At 50.1% G+C, this 24,011-nt stretch overlaps 6 protein-coding genes across 6 annotated transcripts; 3 read left to right on the plus strand and 3 right to left on the minus strand.

Annotated features, from left to right (window-relative positions):
• Positions 1-798: 798 nt before the first annotated feature.
• On the minus strand, positions 799-2,876 carry F4817DRAFT_308635 (cyclophilin-like protein). Its single transcript, XM_049299895.1, has 2 exons — positions 890-2,876; positions 799-831 (listed from the first exon to the last, which is right to left on the minus strand). The coding sequence occupies exon 1, from the start codon at positions 2,654-2,656 to the stop codon at positions 1,055-1,057; it is 1,602 nt and encodes a 533-aa protein (XP_049153917.1). The 5' UTR covers positions 2,657-2,876; the 3' UTR covers positions 799-831; positions 890-1,054.
• Positions 2,877-3,350: 474 nt separating this feature from the next.
• Positions 3,351-4,537, plus strand: F4817DRAFT_321044 (Deoxyhypusine synthase; the record flags this gene model as incomplete). The annotated part of the gene is made up of 3 exons (XM_049301241.1): positions 3,351-3,575; positions 3,629-4,408; positions 4,472-4,537. 3 exons carry the CDS (start codon positions 3,351-3,353, stop codon positions 4,535-4,537), a joined length of 1,071 nt encoding a protein of 356 aa, XP_049153918.1.
• A 405-nt stretch (positions 4,538-4,942) lies between these two features.
• Positions 4,943-6,812, plus strand: F4817DRAFT_308695 (uncharacterized protein). Its single transcript, XM_049299896.1, has 2 exons — positions 4,943-5,703; positions 5,878-6,812. The coding sequence occupies exons 1-2, from the start codon at positions 5,270-5,272 to the stop codon at positions 6,692-6,694; spliced, it is 1,251 nt and encodes a 416-aa protein (XP_049153919.1). The 5' UTR covers positions 4,943-5,269; the 3' UTR covers positions 6,695-6,812.
• Positions 6,813-8,295: 1,483 nt separating this feature from the next.
• Positions 8,296-14,533, plus strand: F4817DRAFT_321046 (uncharacterized protein; the record flags this gene model as incomplete). Its single annotated transcript, XM_049301242.1, has 2 exons — positions 8,296-12,267; positions 12,317-14,533. The coding sequence occupies 2 exons, from the start codon at positions 8,296-8,298 to the stop codon at positions 14,531-14,533; spliced, it is 6,189 nt and encodes a 2,062-aa protein (XP_049153920.1).
• Positions 14,534-15,749: 1,216 nt separating this feature from the next.
• F4817DRAFT_353608 (glycosyltransferase family 4 protein) lies at positions 15,750-17,722 on the minus strand. The gene is made up of 2 exons (XM_049305392.1): positions 17,369-17,722; positions 15,750-17,254 (listed from the first exon to the last, which is right to left on the minus strand). Exons 1-2 carry the CDS (start codon positions 17,544-17,546, stop codon positions 16,029-16,031), a joined length of 1,404 nt encoding a protein of 467 aa, XP_049153921.1. The 5' UTR covers positions 17,547-17,722; the 3' UTR covers positions 15,750-16,028.
• A 115-nt stretch (positions 17,723-17,837) lies between these two features.
• On the minus strand, positions 17,838-22,842 carry F4817DRAFT_353609 (SAICAR synthase-like protein; the record flags this gene model as incomplete). Its single annotated transcript, XM_049305393.1, has 2 exons — positions 20,482-22,842; positions 17,838-20,384 (listed from the first exon to the last, which is right to left on the minus strand). Coding segments are annotated over exons 1-2 (4,073 nt in total), but the record flags the coding sequence as incomplete, so codon positions are not given.
• Positions 22,843-24,011: the final 1,169 nt, after the last annotated feature.

Raw genomic sequence — 24,011 nt, forward strand, 5'->3', positions numbered from 1 at the left:
CGCTACAAGCCGACATCGTGGTCTACAAATCGCTACTGCATACGCTAGTACATACATACAGCTATCTGGCCAATCAGTAGTGAAAATGATAAGATATTCTTGTATAAGACTACCATCATCATTCATACGATCGGATGATTCTCTCGTCATAAAGTGTCTAGCTTATACACTATGCATGTTCTATAGATTCATCTTATTGGATATCAGGACCCTCGGCTCTTTATACTTATATCTCTTAAAGACCCAAACAAGGGTCCGGAATCTGACCCATAAAGCTAAGCCTCGCTACCAGCCATATTTATTAAAATCTTATTCGGAAAATGGCATGAGTAGCTTTTTTCTATAGTTGATCTTAAGCATAGACATATTTGATGGAGAAGCTATTAAACATGGCCTTTTAATACGTCCCGCAACACTATAGAGCAGGATAGACGCTAGTCCCGGACCCCTGTTTGGGTCTCTAAGAGATACTATCACGATGTCTATCGCCTTACGGTCTTCAAGTTTATTGATGCTGTTTAGACTGCGGATAATTGTACAACTATAAGGATACCATACATTAGTACGAAGTATGGTACGGAGCATTATGAGCGAAACCATACCCAAAGCTGTCAAACTGTGGAGTTATTAATAAGAACCATGTCCCGAACACAGGTCCGGACCATCATCTCCAGTCGATGCGACGCTGGACGCCAAGCCGAAGTGCTGGAAACTTGCAGGATTCAATCTGACCAATCACAAATGTCCAGACGCACCATAGCTCTCCCCATATTCTACCCAAGTAGGATGAAACTTCGATTCTCAGCGTTATGCACGATTGTATCGCAATATCTAAGAAGCTTAGCAAAACATAGACCTTCACATTTGTACATGTGTTTGTAGGACCCACGCAGCTTGTCAAAATGCAAACCTCCTTTTTTAAACGAAGACCAAGAGGAAAATACCCATGCCAGCTTCAACCTCGGAAGGGGATAGACCTTTCTAAAATCAAGGGGTATCAATGGTCATTTCAAGCCTCAAGAGATACGGGGGAAAGGTTCCTATGGTTAACGTGTTACTTAGCTCCTCTGCCAGCCAGCGCCGATGCTCTCGCTAATTTGGCATTCCTCGCTTGGTCCCATTCCCTTCCGGAGTTTCCAGCCTGTGCCTCTCTTTGCGCCCTCTTCTCCTCCTTAAGCGTCCGGGCCTTTTCTCTCGGATCAATGACAACCAATTCCTCTTCGGCCTTCTTCCGGTATGATAAGTCTTTACCGAGCTTGTCGGCTGCAAAGCTCAAGACGTGGGACATCCAACCCTCATCGTCGCTCTCTTCCTTTTCAGCCTTGTCCCACGAGTTGCAGCTTTGGCAGTTGGCAATAAAGTGTAGATCGCATAGTTCCGCCTCGTCGTCGTGCTCGCCCGAACCTTGCTCAGCGCCGCTCTCCTCCGTAGGCACGTTTGGTTGTTCTTTCTCGGGTCCTGCTTGGCTGAGCTTGGAGCGAAAGGCTTGAAGCTTTAGTAAATCATCGTTTACGGCAGGTCCCTCGCCTCCTCTTCTCCTTTTCCGGCCCCGCGTAGAAGTCTCTGGTATTAATTGCTCCAGTGCTGTTTTCTTAACCTCCTTGATCGGCTCAGAATGAATAGTCCGTTTCATAGATGCCTTCAAGGCTGCGATCTCTTCATTTGCTTGCTCTAGTGCGGATTTCTTTGGCGGCTCTGGCTCTGGAGATGATTCATCCCGAATGGGGATAGGTACGCTCTTCGTAGGTGGTGAGGATGGTTTTGTCTCCAATTTCGAGTCAGTCCGAAGTTCACGAACCGGTATAGAAGACCCAGTCGCCTTGGCCTCCTGCTTACCACTACTCTTCGGCGGCTTGGCGACGGGTGTTGGCTCTTCGTCTACCTCCATGACAATACGCGAGTCGAATTTTGCCTTTTTTAAGACCGGCGCGTCATCATCGCCTTCTTCGTCTCCAAAACTCAATAACTTCTTCCCCGCTTTAGATTTGGGTTTCTTCTTTTTCTCAGTAGCAGGTGCCTCGTGGGTTCGTTTAGCAATCCTTTCTCGCTTTTTCATATCATCGAAAGGATTGACAAGAATCTCCACGCTCGTAATCCTTATAGGGTAGAGAGGCCGCTCGGTTCCTTCTGCTATTTCTGCCTCACCCATGCGGGCCAAGTTGTAAATTGTATCGCCCACTACTCTCCCAAACACTGTATTCTTGTTGTTCAGCTCCTCGGCTTTTTCCAGTGTAAAGAAGAATTGGCTGGCGTTTGTATCCGGTTTGCTCTCGTTGGCCATACCCAACAGTCCCCTTCGGTTGAACTTTAGTCGCGAATGAAACTCGTCTTTGAAGTTTACACCCGTAGGTCCAGCATTCTTCCCACGGCGCTGATCCATGGGCCACGGATCCAGATCGCCGCTATATGCGCCGCCATCATAAATGGATTCTCCCCCGTTTCCTGTCCCAGTGGGATCACCTCCTTGTATGATAAAACCGGGAACTAGGCGATGAAATATCGTATTATCGTAATATCCATCGAGACATAGCTGGAGGAAGTTTCGCGATGTAAGCGGGGTCTGTTTTGCGAATAGCTCGACCGATAAGTCGCCCAGTGTCGTATGGAGAATCAGCGAAGCGGTAGGCTGAGGCTCGAGATTGTAGATGGAGGACATATTGCGCAGCGACCTCAAATAACGGTCAATGGAGAATTTGAGCTGCTAGAGGAAAAGCAGACTTAAATTTGGCGAAGCTGTTTTTAACGTTGAAATAAAAACATGGAGTCTGGAAGCTTGATTAGATGTAGCCAACGTGCGAGTAACTTCCTCGCCTACTCGATACAGCGCGTTTCTGTTTAGGTAGTAACCTACCTGTAGGTACATACCTTGAACTTTGAAGGTAGGTTCCTTGGCACTTAAGCTCCCGGTCTACTGCTGCCGACAAAATAAACCTTATCTTATCAGGTTCTTGCCTGCAATCTACAAGGTACATGTACATAGGTACCTCTCGTGCGAAAAGAAAGTTCAAACTCTCCACCCGTAGGGCAATCAAACAGGGGTTCTATTATGTACCTAACCTATTCGCCTCAACGTGCCATCGAAAAGGTTTTTAGATGCTAACATAAATACATACATCGGCCATATGGCCCAAATTTATAATAAGTCGTCAAGGGGGAATTATATCTCATCGCACATAAGGCGATTTTATCCAAGGTTGGCTACCAAGCCGTGAGAGTCAACTACTTAACCCTCTGAACGACTTACACCCACAAACCGGTTGGGCTTGGTGTATAGATAATTGTCACTAGACCCTCTAAAAACTAAAAGCTTTCTACTACACAAAGAATACGTGAAAGCGCTACTTGATAATATGGCGGCGCAGGAGCCAAACCCGAATTTACCGCCTTCGGAGGCAACAAACGCTGTTCTTGTTCCATCCGATGAACTACCAGAAGGAGCTCAGAAGGTTGAGGAGATCGATTTTAATGCTTTCAAGGGACGACCGATTACTGTGGATGATGTGCTTGGAGGCATGAAGCATATGGGCTTCCAGGCATCTTCTATGGCCGAGGCAGTACGGATTATCAATGACATGGTTAGCAAAAGGAAAGTATTCATCTCTTGGCATTTAACTGACAAATCTCGAAGCGAGCATGGCGTGACCCGGAGACGGGCGACAAGACGACGATATTTCTTGGCTACACGTCTAATATGATTTCATCTGGACTAAGAGGCATATTTCGGTACCTGGTAGAGAACAAGCACGTCTCATGCATTGTCACGTCTGCAGGTGGTATTGAAGAAGATTTCATCAAGTGCCTCGGCGACACATACATGTCTTCCTTCAGCGCTAGGGGGGCCGAGCTAAGAGCTAAAGGTCTCAACCGAATAGGCAATCTGATGGTTCCCAATGCGAACTACTGTGCATTCGAAGACTGGGTCGTGCCCATTCTAGACAAGATGCTCGAAGAACAAGAAGCAAGCAAGGGAACTGAAAAGGAAATCAACTGGACGCCATCCAAGGTTATTCACCGGCTCGGAAAGGAGATCAACGACGAGAGATCAGTATATTACTGGGCCTACAAGAATGACATTCCCGTGTTCTGTCCAGCTTTGACAGATGGTAGTCTAGGTGATATGCTATACTTCCACACGTTTAAAGCCTCACCACTGCAGCTGAAGATCGATATAGTGGAAGACATTCGACGCATCAACACCATCTCCGTACGGGCAAAGCGGGCTGGAATGATTATATTGGGCGGTGGAGTTATCAAGCATCATATCGCAAACGCCTGCTTGATGAGAAACGGAGCCGAGTCTGCCGTTTATATCAACACTGCCCAAGAGTTTGATGGTAGCGACGCGGGTGCGCGGCCAGATGAAGCGGTCTCCTGGGGAAAGATTAAAGTGGGAGCAGATCACGTCAAGGTAAGGAACTAAATTTCTTGAAAAGCTTTCTTCTAGACTCATCCGGTCTAATATTTGTCCTAGGTCTACCTCGAGGCTTCTGCGTGCTTCCCTTTTATTGTAGCCAGCACTTTTGCCAAGGACGGCTAGGTAGAAGATGTGATACAAGGAGTCAATGATATTGGCATACAGCTAAGAAAGCTCAACTTTATCTAACAATCACATGGCTCGTATCCTCCCAACTATTGTGCTTAAGTGCCTAGTTTGGCAGTAAAGTTTACTGCTAAAAGCAGCCATTGGTAAGAGGCCTCCCAATTTAAGTGTGTCTGAGGGGGTGTCCTTGCGAATAAAAAATTAGGTTAGTCAAAGCATTCTTGTTTCTACTTGATGAAATCGTCCCCGTCGAGGATTGCCAACAGATCGGAATTGAATGCAGCTTTAGTAGTCGAACTTCGGCTTTCAACAGATAGTACAGACTCGGTATACCAAGCAACGCTTTATAGCCCAGGTTCTCCCGCCATTTTTAAAGGACTGCCCTCAGCGTGCATGGGTATTGAAAGATGTTCTGTTGTAATAACCACCAATTCGACTTGAAGTTGGAAACGGATGATATTAGTCACTTTAAGAATCCTAACAGGATCTTCGGACGAGCCCCCTTTCACTACTAACCCTGGCAAGGACATGCTTTGGGCACCTTTCTTTACCATTCTTCATTCAACTTGCCCCCTATACTATTATCCTATACTAGAAGAAGGTCCCGACCGTTCCCTACAGGCCGTCTAGATGTTTCTAGTGAGGATCTCCGGAAAATCTCGCTCCCTGTACGCGACTGCTCCTTTTTAAAGAGCCATCTAACAACATTCTATCTAATGGGATTTCACCATGCTTCCCCTTTTTGATACAGTCCTACAGATGAACAAGGGTGAATTAGGTATAGTACCAGCCTTGTCAAGACATGCACCAAACTCTATAACTATCCCTCCTGGGTTAAATCGTCCCCTATCTCGCCCCGAGTCACCAAATAATCGTATGCACGTCCCGTACCAGTCTATGGAATCAAATAGCGACCCCAACGCGTCCCGTGCAACAACATCAATGCCTGCGTTATCATCTACACAGTCACGGTCGGATCGTCCACATATTTGTCGGGTCCAATTTCGGGCTGCACAAACTCTCCTCCGCTTAAAACATGCAAAGACTGAGGAAGGTGCTCGGGCGGTAATGCCTTGCCTGGAAAGCGCAGCCAATATTAACGTAGCTGTGAATGACAATTTCAAACCATCTCTTTCCTCTTCTTCAGGTAACAACGTCTCCCAGTAAGTTGAAATTTCCTATACTAAAGTCCTCATTATAATGCACTTTCATCGTAACATCACAACCTTTTTATAGTAAGTGTTTTACTGCTGTTGTTGAATTCCTTAAACTTCATACCGTGATTAAGTTTAACAATAACTATCGCATTGTTCAACTAAACTGAATAAAATCCATAGAACTCTCGGCTTTGTTCCTATTGGCAAGAAAACAAGCTTGTTTCGTCGGCAAGTAGGTCGACGGAGTAGACAAGAATACGCCGCAGGCTTGGAATTTGAAGCCTCGATAGTCACCATGAGTCCACGCAATGACCAAGTAGACTTACCAAAGCCGAGAGCCAGAAACAGGAGCGATGCCAGGTCATCAGTAGATAAGCTTATGGACGAAGTTAACGATACAGTGGGAGGTGAGCCAGCTGACGATGCTACGAAGGAGGAATGGGATCGCTACTTGAGCACTTACATAAATGAACTGGATCGGAGAGCGGGGTCGAGCTCATGGCCTCAACTTGAAAAGGCTGAACGGTTTGTCAAGAGAATGGAACAAGCACCTTTTAGAAGGATGGACTATAGCAGTGACGAAGACGACGCGCCCAAAGCTGGCGGATCGACAGCACTAGGCCAACAGAAAGTTCAGACTGGAAAAAGCCATCATAGGGCCACGGCTACGAATGGCAAGCCTCGGGAAAGACGTCGCGAGACAACAGAGTCGAGAAAGAACGAGGTGCAGGCAGCTTCCGCGGGAAAGCAAGCAGCAAAGGATCTTCATGAGTTGGAAGGCGCAGAACAGTCAAGCAGCGGCAATGGAGTGAAGGCTTCCACACCAAACATTATTCCACCAGGCCCGAGCCCGATGACGGATCAGGATAGTCCGCAACATAAAAAAAGATGCCGGAGAGCAGTAGAATCCCTAATGTCGGAATTGGGCAAGAACTGGCAACCTCATGCTGACGAACAAGGACGTAGGCCAGTCAGGGGGAGAGCTAACAAGAATTGATTAGTTACCTCTTAGATATGTTCACGAAGTACATTTATATTATCTAGCAGAGCTCTAGGGTACGGGGACCTATCATGACGGGGAAAGGTGTATTCTGTGCATAGCGAAGGTTATCTTACGTACTGAGATATGTTCATGTACGTTGAGCAGCTATTTCTAGCAACTATTTCCAGTGATAAAATGGAAAAAGTTCGGAGTAACCAGAGTTCTGAAAACAGGTACCTAGGTACTTTATTTCAGCATCTAGCAACATGTATTTCTAGCCGGCATTGAGTTTCGCTGTTCTCGAAAGAGCTAGCGCAAAGACTATTTACAGGCTTAGTTTTAGTTTGTATTACAACTGCTCTAATCCGTATGTACATGTAAATACTAAATACAAACACCAAATTATGTATCCATTGTGCCCTAAAGTTTTAAACTGGATTATCCATAAAAGTACCCGCAGAGACTTCCAGTCAATCGCATTATTGATATGAATTGAATTATGGAAATTGCCGCACGTTGTACTATACTATACTATATCAACCTTAGTGTACGTAACCCTCCGTACATAGTACAAGGACAATTAATTTTTTTTGTTTATTGAATAGTGCGTTTTGACTGTTTGTACATATACGAGAGTTGCACGCGGAGGATCTTCGTGCTACATATATACATGTACATAGGTAGTACAGATAAACTTGATCATGCATGTCTGTAGCTGGTTAACTTGGCAGTCTCAAAATGCGCGGGTAGTCATGATGGGAACAGGTGATTGGATGTTTAAGAGGCAGGTGCAAGGCTTGGGACAAGTTGTAGATTGAAGATGGACCCCGATTGGGTCTTCATGGGGGGGGCCTAGCATCTTTAATGCCAAATGCTTAACAGGCGTTGCAGGCCTACATTAACTAGCGGCTTATGAGTTCCGGGCGTCCTGCATCCCTGCTCGGGGTTCGGTTTAGTCTAGCCTGTCCTGGATTTCTCTGGTCATCGTCCCAGCAGGTGCCACGCGAAGTTTGTGTTTTCGAGGGTCTCCAATTTCAGCCTCTTCAACCCTTCTCGTCTTCAACGTTCCTATCGAATACAGCGTTTCAACTCATCTGTCATCCTAAGCATTTGACACGCGCCTGTCGCATAGCAACATCCGAGTTTACAGGGCTCTAGACAACCAATCAAATTTAAGTTAAGAGCACAAGGGAGGGGCTGTGGTTGTAGCGTCTTCTAATTCAGAGTGCCGTCTGTCCGCATCCTATCCTCGCCAAAACTCCAACCGTATTGAAATCCCGTGCTTGCTAAGCTCTCATGATCATCCGAGCCCATTTCCAGCCTATGACTCTATGACAAGTTCATAGACTACTTAAAGGCGGGCCTGTTCTGCCTCGTGCCAGACATGTAAGTCGAATTTCTCTCTCCAGCGACCCGTCGAATATTCGATATCGACACAAATTCCGTTAAGAAAATTCCGTTAAGCACTCATCTCGCACTAAATACTAAGAATCTACCACTTCTGCTTTACACGGCACGAAAAATACGGTAGAGGTGCCGCAAGATTACAACATGTTTAAAATGTTATGCAATTTCGTTATAGACCTAAGAGTGATGGGGGAGGTTGTCCTAAACCTATGGCGACCTCCGAATTTTCCGATAATTATCTAATTCCTTCGCGTAGGGCTTCCCGCTATAATGGATCGCGGTATGATGGCGATTCGCGCCGCTCTAGGTCTCGAGATCGCTCGCCAGATCGGAGATCATTGTATAGTGACGGCGGACCGCGACGCTCTTCTGCCGAATCTCGAGTGAATACCTCTGCGTTTCAGACCAACCGGGATAATTTTCGCGATGCCCCCCTATCAAGAGACCCCCCTCGGGGCCCGAAAGCCTTACTCGATGCGCCTAGCGGGCCTCGCGGAGGGGGATACTCTGGAGATTTCCGCGGTAGAGGTCGCGGAAGGGGTAGAGGTTGGCGAGATGATAGCCGGGACCGCGGGAGGGATAGAGATATTGATTTCAGAGATCGGAGAGACAACTCTTACCGTGATGAACGCAGCCGAGAACGTGATCGCGGTGATTGGCGGGATCGTGATCGAGACAGCTTCAGAGGACGGCGACCATCACCCCGTGGACGATCGCCCCCCGGCAGGGATTTTCGGGATTCGAGAGACTTAAGAGATGCTCCACTAGGCGTCGATGCGGAGCGCGCTCGACGTGGATCGAGGGACGGACCACTTTCGGCTGGATCATCTTCATCTGATCCTCCTTTTGGGCCTTCGTCCTATCGCGGTGGATACAGTAATCGGGGTCGCGGGAGAGGTCGTGGCGACTGGGATAGAGGCCGCGGACGGGGGTTTTACGACGATCGTGATAGATACGGCCCGGCTTTTAGGTCGCGTTCTCAAGAGGGACGATACCGAGATCGAGACGACCGCGATCGCGATAATAGATATCTCGATCCCGACTTGCGCCCACGTGATCATCGAGATGACCGCGATGTACGAGACCGCGAGGTTCGGCCCAAACTCGAGAGAGCATCGCACGAGCCGCCCCCATTACCGCCAAAAGACGTTTCGCCCCCTCCAGTCGCTCCAGCCGCGCCATCCTTTGGATCGGTACCTAACAGAACTGCATCAACGACTGAGGTCGGACCGGCCACGGGCAAGGCGCCGCCAACAGGACCAAGAGCACTCAAAGAAGAGCGACCAACAGCGCCTGGCCCTGTGCCTAATACAGATTCAAGACTACCACCTATCGGTCCATCTAGATCGTCCTTCCTGGAAATGAGCCCTACTACTATTCCTTCTGGTCCACGCTCCCAAACACGGCCGGGACCCTCGAGCAAGCAATGGATCAACCCTAATATTAAGAATCGGGTCCCTGAGTCGCCGAAGCTAAGTAGATCTCAGAGTTTAGCTCAACCGCGACCTGCCGGATTCCGTCCGGACGGAACGCATTCGGATCAACCGGTGGATAATGACCAACGACCGCCCAGTGGCGATGCAAAAGCAGACCCACAGCCGGCCTCGGTAGACAAACATGTTCATGACTCCCATACCGCCGACCTAGGTGAGGCGGCTGTTAGACATGACCAGCCACCTCGGTCTGATAGGTCGTCTTTAGACCGAGAACGTCCGTCTCAGGAGCGACCTGGTAGCAGAGGCAAGAATGAAGACGGCGAGATAGACGAGAGCGGTCGCTCTGTGGAAGAGGCGCCCACTGTGGAACTGAAGGCCATACCGGTGACAGACGTGGCAAAGCCAAAACCAGAGCGAAAGCCTATCCTCAAGGTCTCCTTGAGACACGTTTCCTTACCTCAGAAGGAAGTGAAGTTGCCCATTTTAGATCAGTCGTCGGAGTCAGACGATGAGGAGTTTGGCGATGTCATTGAATCGCAAATGGCTGAAGTAGAAGCGAAGTTAAAGCGGCTTGAGGGGATTGAGGAATCTATACCAATGACCGCTATAATGCGACATGCGGTGGTGTCACTCGAGGCTATTACGAAAATTCTGAACGAACCTGAAAGCTTAGGAGAGATGGTTGGCCGTGTTCCGGATGATGTTTCTCCGCCTGGTAAAATATCTGCGGAACCAGAACCCCAGGTTGAGAAGGCTCCGGTGGTCGAAGATACTAAGGATGTTAGTGATGCTAAGGAAGTTGTTAAGGAGAAGACGCCTCAGCCGGCAGTGGAAGAACCGACCCCAGCGATTGCAGCTCCAAGCGCAGAGCTTCCTCAGCCATCTATCGAGCACGATATCGATGTACCCACGACTCAGGAGGCGTCCCTCGACGAACACAGACCAAGGAATGACGATGGAGATGTACCTATGGAAGATGTATCAGACGTCGCCCAGGTCGATTCTGAATTACAGGCCCCGCTCCGAACTCAACTATCAGTTCCTCATAAGCAATCTATTGAACCGCCGTTCGAGGAAGTTCATATACAATCGCAAGAAATCAGCAAAAGGGGCTCTAGCACGCCATCTCCAGGGGAGGACGAAGACGAAACGGATATCGAGGATGTCGACCTTCAGACGATCGAGATTGTCCGTGAGCATATGGCAACTCCTCCAATTGAGAGTCTACCCTACTTTGATGAGAAACCGTGGTTTAAGGACGCGGCTTTTCTAAAGTCGATGGACGCTCAGCAGTCAAGCCTCGATTCATTCATCTTGGAAAGGCTAAGAGACCAAGCACAGCACCGGTTCGTAGAGGAGACGCGGATGAAGTCGATCTACGACGTAAACTACAACAACTATCTACGATTCACCATGTCTAATGATCCTGTTGCTGTTAAGAGCCGGGAGAAGTTTACTTGCATCACTGGAGTGGAGACCAATGGCCACAAGCCTGGTTTCCACGAGTCGAAGCCTGAAGGGACAAGGCGTAGCAGATACGCATCAGAACGTGATCTGGAACGAATCTTGGAGGAGTCGCGACGCGTAGAGGATGAAAAAAGGGAACGGCAAATGCAGGCAGAAAGAGAAAGATACAGGACTGAGAAGGAAGCAGTATTGCCTCGTCAGTATCAGGCACCTACAGAGCGAGAGAACGATTTCTACCGAGATGTGACTGGGTTTATTCAACCCGAGAAAATCGTAGCAGCTTGGCAAACTTTACCCCCTGTGGATAATTTCACCGAGGAAGAAACCGCAATATTCGAAAAGGCTTATCTTGAGTTTCCTAAGCAGTGGGGTCGCGTCTCTGACCCGTTAGCGAATAGGGACTTTGGAACTAGTATCCAGTTCTATTACCTCAAGAAGGAGAAGAATGAACTCAACCTAAAGGAGAAGTTGAAGAAGCGTCCGAGGCAGCGTAAGAAGGGCGGACGCGGCAAACAACGGTCTAGTGCACTGGTCTCCGAACTTGGTAATGGTGATAACGAGAACGAAGAAAACCAGGAGACGGGCGAAAATGGCGAGCGGCGCAGACCTAGGCGTGCGGCCGCTCCTACTTTTAACTCAGAGGCCACACCGGCCACGGACGGCGAAGGAACACCGGTCGGTACTCCTGGACGCAGAGGGGCTGGCTCTAAGGGAGACGGAAGCTCCGAGAAGCCAGAACGCAAGCCTAGAGGGCGCCGGGCTGCTAAGGACAGAGAAGCGAAACAACCCCGGGTCAACCAGACACTTGCAGCAGCTCCGCCTGCGGTGGTTAAAGGTAACCGCTCGCGATCCAGCTCTCGGGTTCATGGTCCGGAATGGACCTCTCAGCAAGTACCGAACGAAGCAGGTAGGGTTCCAACTCAGTACGAGTTGGCTCCAAGCACTACGGCCGTTCCACCGGTTACCATTCCCGCGCCATTCCCACACGCGCAGCCGATACTCAGTCCCGAAAGGGGTATTCCTCCTCCGCCTCCACCACCAGTCTCGATGTCGATGGACGCGATGGGTCCTCCGCCTTTGCGCCCCGAGCCGCCGCAACAACCCTCAGTTGCTATGCTTGACCTTGGCACTCCTACAGTATCCGATCGTAGAACCGGCACGCAGGCATCTAGTTACTGGAGCGTACCTGAAGCGACTGATTTCCCCCAGTTGCTTCGTTCCTTCGGAAGCGATTGGGCAGCTATTGCCACGCACATGCGGACCAAGACTCCAGTCATGGTGAGCTCCCAATCAATATCTGACTTGGTACCATTACTAACTCCGACAGGTAAAAAACTTTTATACTCGAAAGAAAGACACTAACGATTGGCAAGACATCGTTAAGGAGGCGGATGCTAAGAAACAGCGAGGAGAGAAGAGGCCCGCGCCTCCAGCACCTAGCTCTGGTGTCAAGAAGCGCTACGAAACGTCTAGCAATCGACCACTCGCGGCCGCTGATGCGGTCATGGAAGATAGTCCTGGTGCAAAAGTCGAGCATCCTCAACCTCCACAGCCGACGACAGGTCGTTTCAACGTTCCAATCGCAGCCCAACCGCAGCCCACGCTCTTGCAGGCATCGTTCGTGCCGCCTCAGCCTTCGATGGCTCAGAGCCACGGCGCTACCCCGCCTGGATCCCAGCCTCTAGCTCAGCCAGTAACGCAGACCATGTCTCCTCGGCCTATGAGGGCACCTTTTTCATTCGCCGAAAGAGAACGGGAAATGCCGCCTCAGCAGACTCCTCGCGTTCCATTAATTCAGAAGACGGCCCAGCAAGGGCCTCCGGCGGCACCCGAACCTCCTATGGGGAGGCATCCTTTGCCTACGTCCCTTATCGAGCCTCAGTCGGAACGGCCTAAGGTTGAACATAAAATTCCAAAGGAACAGCCTCGTCACCAGGATCGCCAACACCTGCGTGTGAAGCAGGAACCGGACCTTATCCACCAATATGACCCGTATGCTTCCCAGGCCCACCAAAGTATTCGAATGGCATCATCTCGTCCGGATAGCGTATCCATGTCTCGTCCTCCAGACCCTCCTCGTGCCGTAGCGCCAGCACCAGCGCCGGCCCCACAGGCGCCTTTTGCCACCATTCTTCAGCATCACGGCCGAGCATTATCAGGCGAGGGTATTCCATCTCCACGCTCTCGTCCTATGCCAAACCTTTCACGGCCGACATCTGGGGCTAGCAGTGGGACGGAGCCGTTCAGCGCTCCGCCAGCGCAACCTACGCCGTCTGCTGTTGTCTCTGCGCCCACCCGCCCACCAGAGCGTAAGACATCTAGCTTGATGGCACTTCTAAATGACGACCCGCCTCCGCCTCCCCCCAAACGGGTGACCGAGGTACCTGCAGCCGCGAAGCCGTCCTCAACACCTCCACCTCAATCCAGTCTATCGCGCCCTCCTCCTCCTCCGCCGCCGCCGTCTCATGTTCGGAGAGAATCAGAGCAGAGTTACGGATACGGTCGGAATCCGCCACCAGCACCGTCCGCAATGCCCCCTCTCAAGCCATATGCATCCGCGTCGCCTCAAGCGCAGTCCTTAAATGCTCCCCGACATATGCCGTTAGATACGGCAGCGGAGCGAGAGTATTATGGTGGCCGACCGCGATCTTTTCCCACTGGGCACCAGCCTCCAGCGACAAATTCGCCCCAGAACACACATCACTATCCACCTCCGAATCAGCCGCCTCAAATGCAGTACCAACCACAACCATCGTACCAATATGGTGCGCAAGTTCAGCCGCCTAATATAGCATCTCCCCCACCTCAATACGGAGGTCATCCTGCTCCCAGAGGCCACGAGTCACAGTCCAGTCGGGATATGGGTCGGGATATGGGTCGGGATATGGGTCGGGATATGGGTCGAGATATGGGTCGAGATATGGGTCGAGATATGGGCTGGCCCGGAACACATCAAGGCCACCCGCTGCAACAGCAACAGCAGCCGCCGCCGCAGCCGCAGCCAACTTGGGTATCACACCCTCCCCAACCACCAAAGTCCACGCAACCCCCGCCAACCCAGTCGGCATGGGCTGCACAACATGCTCCTACGCCAAAACCGCCTCCGCCTAGCAGTTCCGTTCCACCGCAACCTTCTTGGGCTTCTGCTCCGCCACCGCCGAGAGGTCATGATCCCATGGCTCTGCGTGATGTTCGAGACGTCTACCCGCCGCATAGGATGCAACCTCCCCTACAGCAATATGCACCTGCTTCACGTGCCCCTGAACCACCTCCCCCGCAAGCACCGGCGGCATACCCCCGCTATGCAAATACACCGGTGCCCGGGCGAGATCCTCGCGATCCTGGTCCCCCGAGGAGTTATACACCTGTAAACGCCTACGACAATAGAGGTTATCCACAGCCTTCAGCTCAAGACATCCGCGAAGCGCAGTTGCGCGAGCAGCAACAACAACAACAGTCAATGCTGCAGCAGTCGTTGAGACCTCAGGATAGACATAGTCTATACGACCGCCCACCACCTGCGCCCGATAGGTATGGGAGGTAGGAGTACCCATATTCACGAGAGCTGGCGCTGTTACCCAACCGCGAAGATATAGAAGTAGGTAGGATCCAGCCCGAACAGGGAGGAACCGGAGTCCTTCGTCCCACAGATACTGGAGACCCGAACAAGAACCGTTGAAGGCTGCCAACCTGTTCCTTTTTCTTTCGACGAATTCCAAGGTTTTTGGCTATGCGGACATGCCAATGCTTATTGCAGCGTGGCATATTAGCAGGGTATAGTTCGATGCTCGGGCTTACCTAGTTGTCGCTCAGAGGAAGTCGGCATCTTTTCATGTCGTGCAGACCGCTCGTCTATCTCCTACTAGGTGTTCGTTACCAAAAATATTAAGATTAGACTAGAGCATGTTGGTTGTTTGCTGAAATTTTTTCGTCTTCGGTCCGCATTCGATTCTTCATCTTATCATCACACGACCATCTGACGTAGGCGGGACTTTGTTTTTTTTTTAATGCAATGTGACGATCTGACGTCCACCGGAGGGAATGGATGGCACATGTTTTGTCGGCGGAGGAGGGAACGAGGGAGGAATAGGAAGCTGGCTTGTTCATCGGATCGGTAGGCTGGTCGTGAGAGAGAGCGCGTATAGCATAGGGAGCATCACGAAGGCAGACAGCCCTTTTTTTTACTTTTCTGAGAAAATCACTTGTTAGCTTGTTGTACATATATGAGTTCCCGCGATGTGCGAGCCTGTCTGTATCGATGTGCTGTAGTCGCTGGAGTGGAAGTATATATGCTGAATCCTCTTCGATGAATTGACATCTTGGCTTTTTAAATGTGCGTCGTCTCTGTGATTTGTTAGTTGTTGTAGTGATCCTTAAAGGTGGGCAAGTGATAACGTAGCTATAAATAATAGGTGTGTCCCGATGTGTAAGTGTATATTCGGACATAGATTAGTATATATAGATGGATGGATAGAAAGGAATAGCTATGTGTTGATCAGAATTGTATGTGGTATAGGAAGATTGAAGATTTACAGGTTCGACCTTCGGGTGGCCCGGCTAATTAATGAGTTTATACTCGGACTTCGATTCGAAAGGGCTCGGATCATGGACAAAGTAACAGTGAGTCATTCTAATGTATAGCCACAAACCTCAAACCAGACTATACTCTTCAGGTAGTAACTTGTATAGAAACTAAGGTTATAGGATGTTAGGCACGCGACATATACTAATTTACTCAAACAGTCTAAGATAGAGACTGACCGAGAATCGAATGATGTTTTGTATAGATTCTGAATCCGACTATGTCAAAAGCCCTCTCTATAGAATATCAATTACTCTAGAGATCATATACTATGAAAAGTCAACTCGATAGACACCAGACATAAAAAGCTAGGTGGATAGGTACGTATAGGGGTGGGTATCCATTAAATTCACTCGCAGCATAGGCTTTCCAAGCCCGTCCGTCAAGCTATGACATCTAACCATCTCTTCTGTTTCTTCGACTACCTATTCGACCTATAGAATGTCCATCCAACCCGCTAGGACGACGATGATACCACAACAGCCCTCCCCGCAACCGCCAACACAGCCCCCAAAACACCCACGGCCCCCAGCCCAAGCGCCGCTGCTGTCGGCCTCCACGACCATTTCCGAGGTGCGGCCAGCATTTGTGCCACGATGTCGTCTAGCCGTTTCGCCATGTGCGCTTCGCCGAAATTCTCTTTTACCCGGGAAATGCCCGCCTTTGATAAAGCGGCGAGTTCGCTGGGAGATAGGTGATTGAGCACTTTGTCCATGACCTCGGTCCACGACGCCACGTCGGCAGGCGATCTGAGCCACCCTGTCACGCCCTCGACAACGGTCTCGGTCGGCCCGCCTGTGTCGGCGGCTAGAACTGGGACGCCTGCGAGCATGGCTTCTAGGGGCACGATGCCGAAGTGTTCGTTCGCGGGGGTGTACACGAGTAGACGAGCTGAAGCAAGTAGCGCTGCTTTCAGCAGATTCGGCACTGAGTGTAGGAACAAGACTTCTACGTCGTCGGGGATCTCGAGGGCGGTAACGTGCGTCTTGGCCGTCATGCAGCGCAACCCGAGAGACTCAGATAGCTCAACAAGTTCCTTATGGTAGCCCACGTTCTCCGCAACACGCGGATCATACCCTCCCGCCACAACCAACCGCACATCTTTACGGGCTTGCGGGGACAAGCCAGCGAAAGCGCGTATAGCAAGCGCGATATCCTTCTTGCGCTCGAAGCGGTTTATACTAAGAAGGAATTTCTTGCCGTTCCACAGGGGCTTCCCATGTTCCCGCATATCTTTCTCCTTGGTATCAACACACGGATACACAACCTGCAACTCCATGCCCCCCTCCACCAACGCCGGCCAAGTCCTTCCCACGACGCCCTTCGTAAACGCGGAGTTGACAGCGACCGCGTCGGCAAAGCTCATGCTCCACTGCTCCCACGCGTCGAACGGCACGCGGTACGCGCGCTTCCACCAGCGCCGCCGGCCCTGCGCCAGCAGCAGGTCGGGGAAGTGGCAGTAGAAGAGGACGCGGGCGCGCGGGTACACGAGTTGCAGGAGGGGGACGCCGGCGCTGAGCTGGTCGACGAAGAAGGCGTCGGGGGAGAGGGAGTGCAGCTCGGAGGAGAGGAAGATCTGGATGATGAGGTGGAGTTGTCGCAGGATGGAGCATAGGATGCTGAAGCGCGAGAGGATGGACGGCGGGACGATGGTGTTGCCGCGGACGCGGACGTCGAGGGTTCCTATTTTTGGGGGGGTGGACTGTTAGATTTCATTCTATTTCTCATTCTCCTCTCCTCGACTTCAATACCGTGCGTGGAGAGAGAGTATATAAGCATCTCCTCAAACAAACATACCATCTCTCGCCTCATCAAAGCAATGTTTCGGATCGCAATGACTAGTAAAAATAACCACCTTATGCCCTCGATTCTGCAATCCAACCGCCGCATCAACAACTAATCTCTCCGCGCCGCCAATCCCCAGGTCAGGGTGGAGGAAGACGATAGTCTTAGCCGCCCTTGTCTTTTCCGTCATGTCGGATGATGTTTGTTGACACCATCGGGTGAAGTTGAGGGAAAGTTGCGGCTCTGGGACTTTGTCGATTTTTAAGGGTCGGAGCTTGACATTCCTTCCTGCCGCCGACCCCCAGTACCTACCTCAGCCCTACCAGGTTACGTATGTATGTAATACCCCACTATTTACCCACCTGCCGTCCCCGCAATGACAGTCACTTGCATTGGTCAATATGTCATTTCATGTGATAGAGAAGTACATGCATATTCTCATTTATAGTCGAGTTGATACAGCAGACATCTATTCAAAAATAGACAATCTGCATGAAGAAGCCATGAAGGAGTCGTGAAAAATATACAAGACACAAACACAAAGGACTAAGTCATAAACTCATTATTTATTTTATCTACTACTCTTAATACCATACCATACCATACCATACCAAACCCTCTAAACACAAACCAGCAGCTACATAAAACAAATAACATCGTGGGTAGCGTAAGCCAGCTTTATCTCATTCTCATTCTGATATCAACTCTCCCGAGACCCCATCAACCAACTGACAGCCTTGTTCTTGCTATCATTCAAGGCTGGTGGAAAATTAGCCACTATCAAACCCCTCCCTCCGGCTTTGTCTCCGTTGCTTTTCTCGTATCGCAAGACGCCTCAAACATGCGGGTATGTTAAAAAGTAAAAGTAACAAAAAAGAGGTAAAAATAAAAATAAAATAAAATAAAAACATCATGACTATACTTAGCCCGACCAAAAAAAAAAAAGGCGCCAGTTTGCGGACCGATGACCTAGCACACCGGTGCGCCATTCTAGGAAATCCATCCGAAAACTATAAACAGAGAAGCGAAGTATATGATCGCTAAGTTGTTGATGTGCCCCCCTAGCGGGTTGCATGCAGCATTGCTCGATAATCCACATTCTCACTCGCTAACGGAGTCCTCCTCATAGTCGTCCCTTTCAATTTCGTCTCCGACTTCGCTTTGCCTACGTGGCGTGGCTAATCCCAACTCGTTGCGTACGTCTTTCTGTATCTTTAAGAAGTATTTTCTAAGAGTTTCAAGACCACGGAGAAATCCCCGGTCTGGTTCGTTTGGGTGCTTTGGTGGGCATGGTTTGTTTTCGGCCAGGTCTCCAGCCGTGACGCTGTTGGCAAAGTCGGCCATCTTGAAGTCGATCTCCTTCTTGTTGATCCGACGTTTTCTAGTATCCCACACATCTTCGGTGTCTGTTGGGAAGTCGGTAGTGGACTCGTCAGCACCCGTATCGTAGCCCTCGTCCGAGTTGTCGGCATCATAAAACATTAGTAAGCTAGCTGCGTAGAACCGATAACCACGCAGCCTACGGATGGTCATCTCAAGTTGGTTTAGTTTCTGTAGGATTGCTGGAATATGTTTCAGGACGCTGCTATAATCTACGCCGTCGTAGAGGAACATAGTTAGAGCATTTTGAAACTCTGCACCCGCCTTGAGACTACGTCCGTAGTATTTGTCTTTGAAGACGTAAGTCTGGGATTTGGCGTCCCAAGCCTGTAGTCCACAAACCCTAACGCCCAGCTCTCTGGATGTCGTGTTGGCGCATTTACGCTGCTGCGACTCACGCTTCTTTGGGTTGGCATCTACACCATACTGCCGAGTACCCATCTTCAAATCCATGATGCAGGGCCGTTTCATACCAGCAGTAAGGTCCTCCAATAGTAAGAAATATTCTACCCTCGAGTCGCGCTGCGTCTGCGCTTCTTTGGGGTTGATAGGCCGTGGGATTTTCTTAAGTTCCATCGTTGGGCTCGGAAGAGCTAAAGGTGCATCTGATGAAAGATTTGACTGAAATACAGAGCCATCTCCATTTCCATTCTCGATAGTGTCGACTTCGTGCTTGCGCCCATTTGTTTTATGTACATGATTCCGCAATTCTGCCTGAGGTTCGCTATCCCTCCTATATTCAACTTCGTCTGGGTCTTCGAAGTACTTAAGATGCCCACGCGGGTCTGTGACGTCCTCAGGCTTCCGCCTAAGTTTGCTTCCTGAGTTGCGCCGCTTCCGCCTTTGAGGAAACTTTTCTGACAAAATTTCAGGTTCTGGAGCACTGGTTCCTGTAACATCTTTCATATGGTCCATACCTTCAACTCCCGAACAAACCAAGTCGGCGCTAGCATCACTTCGAGTCTGTACAAGGTGCGGAAGAGGCTTTGGCGGATTTGCTTCGTGAGAATGTCGAGCTTGGCTATTAGTCTTGTCTCGACTAGGTAGAGCACCCTCGGCAGTCATCGGCCGCTCGACTTGCTGTATTGAGCGACGAGGGATCGACCGCTGCTGGGACGCCGGTCTCCGGTGTTTATGTATTGCGATAGGCTGCTTCAAAAAAGCATCGTTAAAGACTTCATTTCGTAATCTCTTATTAACAGTCGTAGCACCCCAGCTGTGAGCATGCCGATCCTCCAGAGATGGCCGGTTCGGTAATATCCCCATTTGGAGATTTTTATCACGCAAATATTGCTGGCCTACGGCGGCGGAAGCGCTCTTTGGGCGACCGTCGTCGCTAGCTGCAGATATTGCAGGTCGGAGTAAACTTCGAGGCAGAATGTGACGGTTATCAACGAAAGTGACTGTTGGTATCGGGTTCTGTGACGATTGGAGGGATTGGCTGACAATCCTGCGATGATGGCGCAGATCTTCTCTATCCGATGCGTCAAATCCCTGCAGGACCCCTAGGCTAGCCGTTCCCTTATGCCCGTTTGGCTGCTCATCTTGCTCGCCCGTTTTCTTTTCTGGTGCATGGTTGTCATCTTTTTTGACCGTCGACTTTCGCCGTGGTTGTTTCTGAAAGGTGACATTAAGAACACCAATATACCTAAAGAAACGTTAGCTTCTCCCAACAAGCTTGCGGTCTGCCCCGTAAAAGCCGTGGTGGATATAGGGCGAGGGCAACAGAAGTGGCAATAACACACCTGGGCAGGAAGGGCAGAAGATCACGATGATATCGCTCAATTTTCTCATAAAACTCGTTCTCTCGGTTGTTTAATTGCTTGCACACAGCTCTCTTGGAAAATCTCCAGATAGTTGTATGACCACCGACCTGATGCTTATAAGGTATAAGTTCAATTGCATCAAGGGGTAATTTTGGTTCATTTTGATGATCTTGCACCATGTCCTCGAAATACTGGGAGGGCGGTCGAGATGGTCTAGTAGATATATCACGAGATTTTTGGGGGGACTCGATCTCATCCTCGATAGCACATTCATCATCTATTCGCGGGAAGTCTTGAACATGAGAGGCTGGCTCATTATTACGGTTGACATTACCACCGTCCGGTCCATCAGCCCTCGTCCCATCTTCAGCTTCAGGCTCATCTGCTTTTACCAACCAAGGGTGAAAATCCTCACCGTGGGTTTTGCGAGAGATAGGCTGCGAGATCTTGAAATCCTTCTGGATAACATCCCTGTTTTCCGGACTCTGGGTCAGGCCCTGATGCGGTAGAAACACAGCCGAAGATATCTTTTCTTCGGATGACTCGTCGCCCTCTTCGGCTGCATCTCCAACTTCCGTCGTGTCACTTGATTCGCGATGAATATCTCCAACGCCCTCATCGGGTATGATAGCAGAGCCGTTGTGTACACTGTAAGTCCGCTGTTTTGCAGTAAGAGGCTCTCGGGAAGATGCTCTGGCAGAGTCGGCAATGTGCTTCGGCGGTAATTGCAGGCCAAAGTAATCGAGTTCGGTAGTTTCACAAGGCACAGGCTTGGCGTCTGAGATACCCCAAGGAAAAGACTGCACACTCGATACATGAGAAGGAGACTGGTCGCCTTCAATAGATTGGGGCGAGGGTACTGGCGACTGAAAGGCATTATTATCATCGGAGCATTTGTGATAATTCGCATCTGCGGCCAAGCCCTTGGCGAGCAACGACTTGTCTCGCTGATGCCCTACTGATTTTGACTCCCTCCGCCTGCCTTTCTCTTCTGGGAGACCCTCCTTGAAGAAGCGTAGACTGTGACTTGCTTTCCGGCTCCGTGTCGGCTCGACACCGGCTAGCACCTCCGTAATAGATTTTTCAACCTGTCCATCTTGGTGGCCGATTATATCGTCGGTGCCAATGGACCAGGCTTTCTCTGGGCCCATGGAGAGCGTACGGTCGACTCTCCAAGCCCTGTATTGGGCCCGCGGGTCAGAAATGAATTCCGGCTTATCGCCAGTAGAAGGTGCGATATCGGTAGCACCGACTGCATGGGAAAACGCAGTGTCCCCAACGTTATCGGAAAACGTTTTAGGGCGGTTCAACAATCTTAAATAAATTTCCCTGTCTGTACGTTCCAATGAGCGCCCCCTACCAATACCCAAATCAAAATCCCTGTTCCCTATAAGCGTCGTAGTTGAGCTTATGGTTCCGGGCATGGCGATAGGTGACGGTGTTGCAGCTTGTCCTAGAGGGGTAATCGAAGAGAGTAACGGTACGGATGTCGCTATGGAGGGCTCAGCAAGCCCCGGTTGGTTAATTGGTGTCAGAAAGCCATGCTCGCTCCGTTCGTGATAGTCATCTTGTGGTGCGACTATGGCGTGTCCAGTAGGTGCATCAGATACGTTTCTCGGCTGGCTAAGTCGGTTCGGTGCATTGGAATATACAGGCTTCTGCTCGGGACGTCGCTGGTCTGTCTGAGTCTGGGAGGCGTGCGAAGGGGGGATTCCACGAGCAGAAGCCAGAGCTTGCGAGAGTAGGGACGGGCCATTGGACCTCTGGGAGACCGAGGGCGGCCGTGATTTATTATTGTTGTGGTCGACATGGTTAGCAGCGAGGGATGAGGGAAAGGTGGATGCGGATGGCACATGGGAACCGGGGGGTGCTGATACGGATGCTGGTGCTGGTGCTGGTGCTGGTGCTGGTGCTGGTGCTGGTACGGCAGGCAAGACACTTGCAGATGGCCGTGCATGGTCAGATACGGAGGGCGAACCAGTCACAGTAACGGAAGAGGAGGATGGGCTGACAGTCGCTGTCCCAGTGGTAGCGGCAGCATTAGCAGCATTGGGACTCCCAGAGGCCACACCTTGGGGGCTCACCGGTGCGGCAGTTGCGGCATTTTCGGGCTTGCGATGCGGGCTGGACATGAGGTAAACATCTGGCGAATACCATGGCAGTGTGGGAGGAATGATTCGCAGGAGATTGAGCGGCAGAGCAGGTGGTATTCGGGATCGTAGGTAGTGGTAAAAGTTGAGTTATGATGAAAAGGTACAAGCCTAGATACAAAGCCTAGAAAGCCTAGAAAGCCTAGAAAGCTACAAGTTTAATTCTGGTGGCGGTTTCGGCCAAAGTGGGGACCAGCCTACCACATAGCCTACCAGCCCGTACCTCCCCTAAAAATGCCCAAAGCCGGGTAACCTTAGGGAGGGGTCCCCCGGATTCCAAGACCTAAATTAACGTATGTAGTGCGTCCAACGCCTCCGATACCTGAGCAGTACCTACCTGTTTGTAGTATATCGCGTACCTAACCCTTAGGTACCTGGTTCTACAGGTTCTAGCACCATGTAAACCTTTCGGTATCTTGCACCTTTAAGTATTCTCTAGGTACCTCTTAATATAGGTACTAAACCATTAAAACCAATACGGCTCCTTTTATATCAATGACGATCCGAACGCTAGAACACCCACGTGCTACCGAACCAGTGACTTTCGAAATATACCAAACCGAATTAAAACCGGCCAAATTCATACCAAAGCATTCCAATCCCCAAGAGCGCCCCAAGAGTCCCCAAGAGTCCCCAAGAAGTCCCCAAGAGCCGTGAATCGATTTTCCTAGATTCTATCGAGCCCATCCTTCGCTTGATACGACCTCGCTACATTAGGAATCGTTCTTTTTAATACCAGAGTCATCACGCCTCACGTCTATTGGACCAGCAAAATAACCACTCGTAGCACTAAAGCTTGGTAGATCGAGATGTCCAATTAATGCCTAGTCTCCGGATGCTATCGACTGACCGCTTGACACCCAAGAAGCAGACCTTCATCGCGATGGGGACGATGATGCAATCTACAAAACTTCGATCCCGAGGTTTCGGCGCTCCTGACCGCTTCAATAGGAGTCGAAGTCAGGCAATCCTATAGAGCTTAGACTTCCGCTTTGACGTGTTGTTGTTACTGTTGTCGGTCGTTAACTTCGGTTATTCTCTAATCCAACACACGTTGTTGCTCTCTCACTTATTACAGGCTATAACAATCTTCTCTATGAGGGATATGAGGGATAATGCTTCACGATGGGCCATGTGCTACTCGCGCTAGGTTGGCACTCTTGAGTCATGCTACGTTTGATTTTACCATAAGCTGCCACGTCGTTCGTCCGACATGCATCGTCTTAAGTTTGCATCGTTGGTATAGAGCAGCTTACTACCTTTAAGGAAGCCTCAGATTGTTGCTTCCAAGACGCATGAAGCCTTGGGGTCAGCATGACTATCTGCATATTTACGTTGTTTGTGTATCACATCAGTCAG

The sequence above is a fragment of the Daldinia loculata genome, assembly GCF_022478755.1.
Source record: "Daldinia loculata strain CBS 113971 unplaced genomic scaffold F4817scaffold_96, whole genome shotgun sequence".
Classification (NCBI taxonomy): domain Eukaryota; kingdom Fungi; phylum Ascomycota; class Sordariomycetes; order Xylariales; family Hypoxylaceae; genus Daldinia; species Daldinia loculata.

Excerpts from the sequence above, each read along its gene's own strand:
- F4817DRAFT_353608 (XM_049305392.1), bottom strand. The coding sequence starts at position 17,546 with ATGACGGAAAAGACAAGGGCGGCTAAGACTATCGTCTTCCTCCACCCT. Across the intron at positions 17,255-17,368 it reads CTTTGATGAGGCGAGAGATG|GAACCCTCGACGTCCGCGTC; the intron begins GTATGTTTGTTT and ends CCCCAAAAATAG.
- F4817DRAFT_308695 (XM_049299896.1), top strand. The coding sequence starts at position 5,270 with ATGCTTCCCCTTTTTGATACAGTCCTACAGATGAACAAGGGTGAATTA. Across the intron at positions 5,704-5,877 it reads TCAGGTAACAACGTCTCCCA|AACTCTCGGCTTTGTTCCTA; the intron begins GTAAGTTGAAAT and ends TAAAATCCATAG.
- F4817DRAFT_308635 (XM_049299895.1), bottom strand. The coding sequence starts at position 2,656 with ATGTCCTCCATCTACAATCTCGAGCCTCAGCCTACCGCTTCGCTGATT.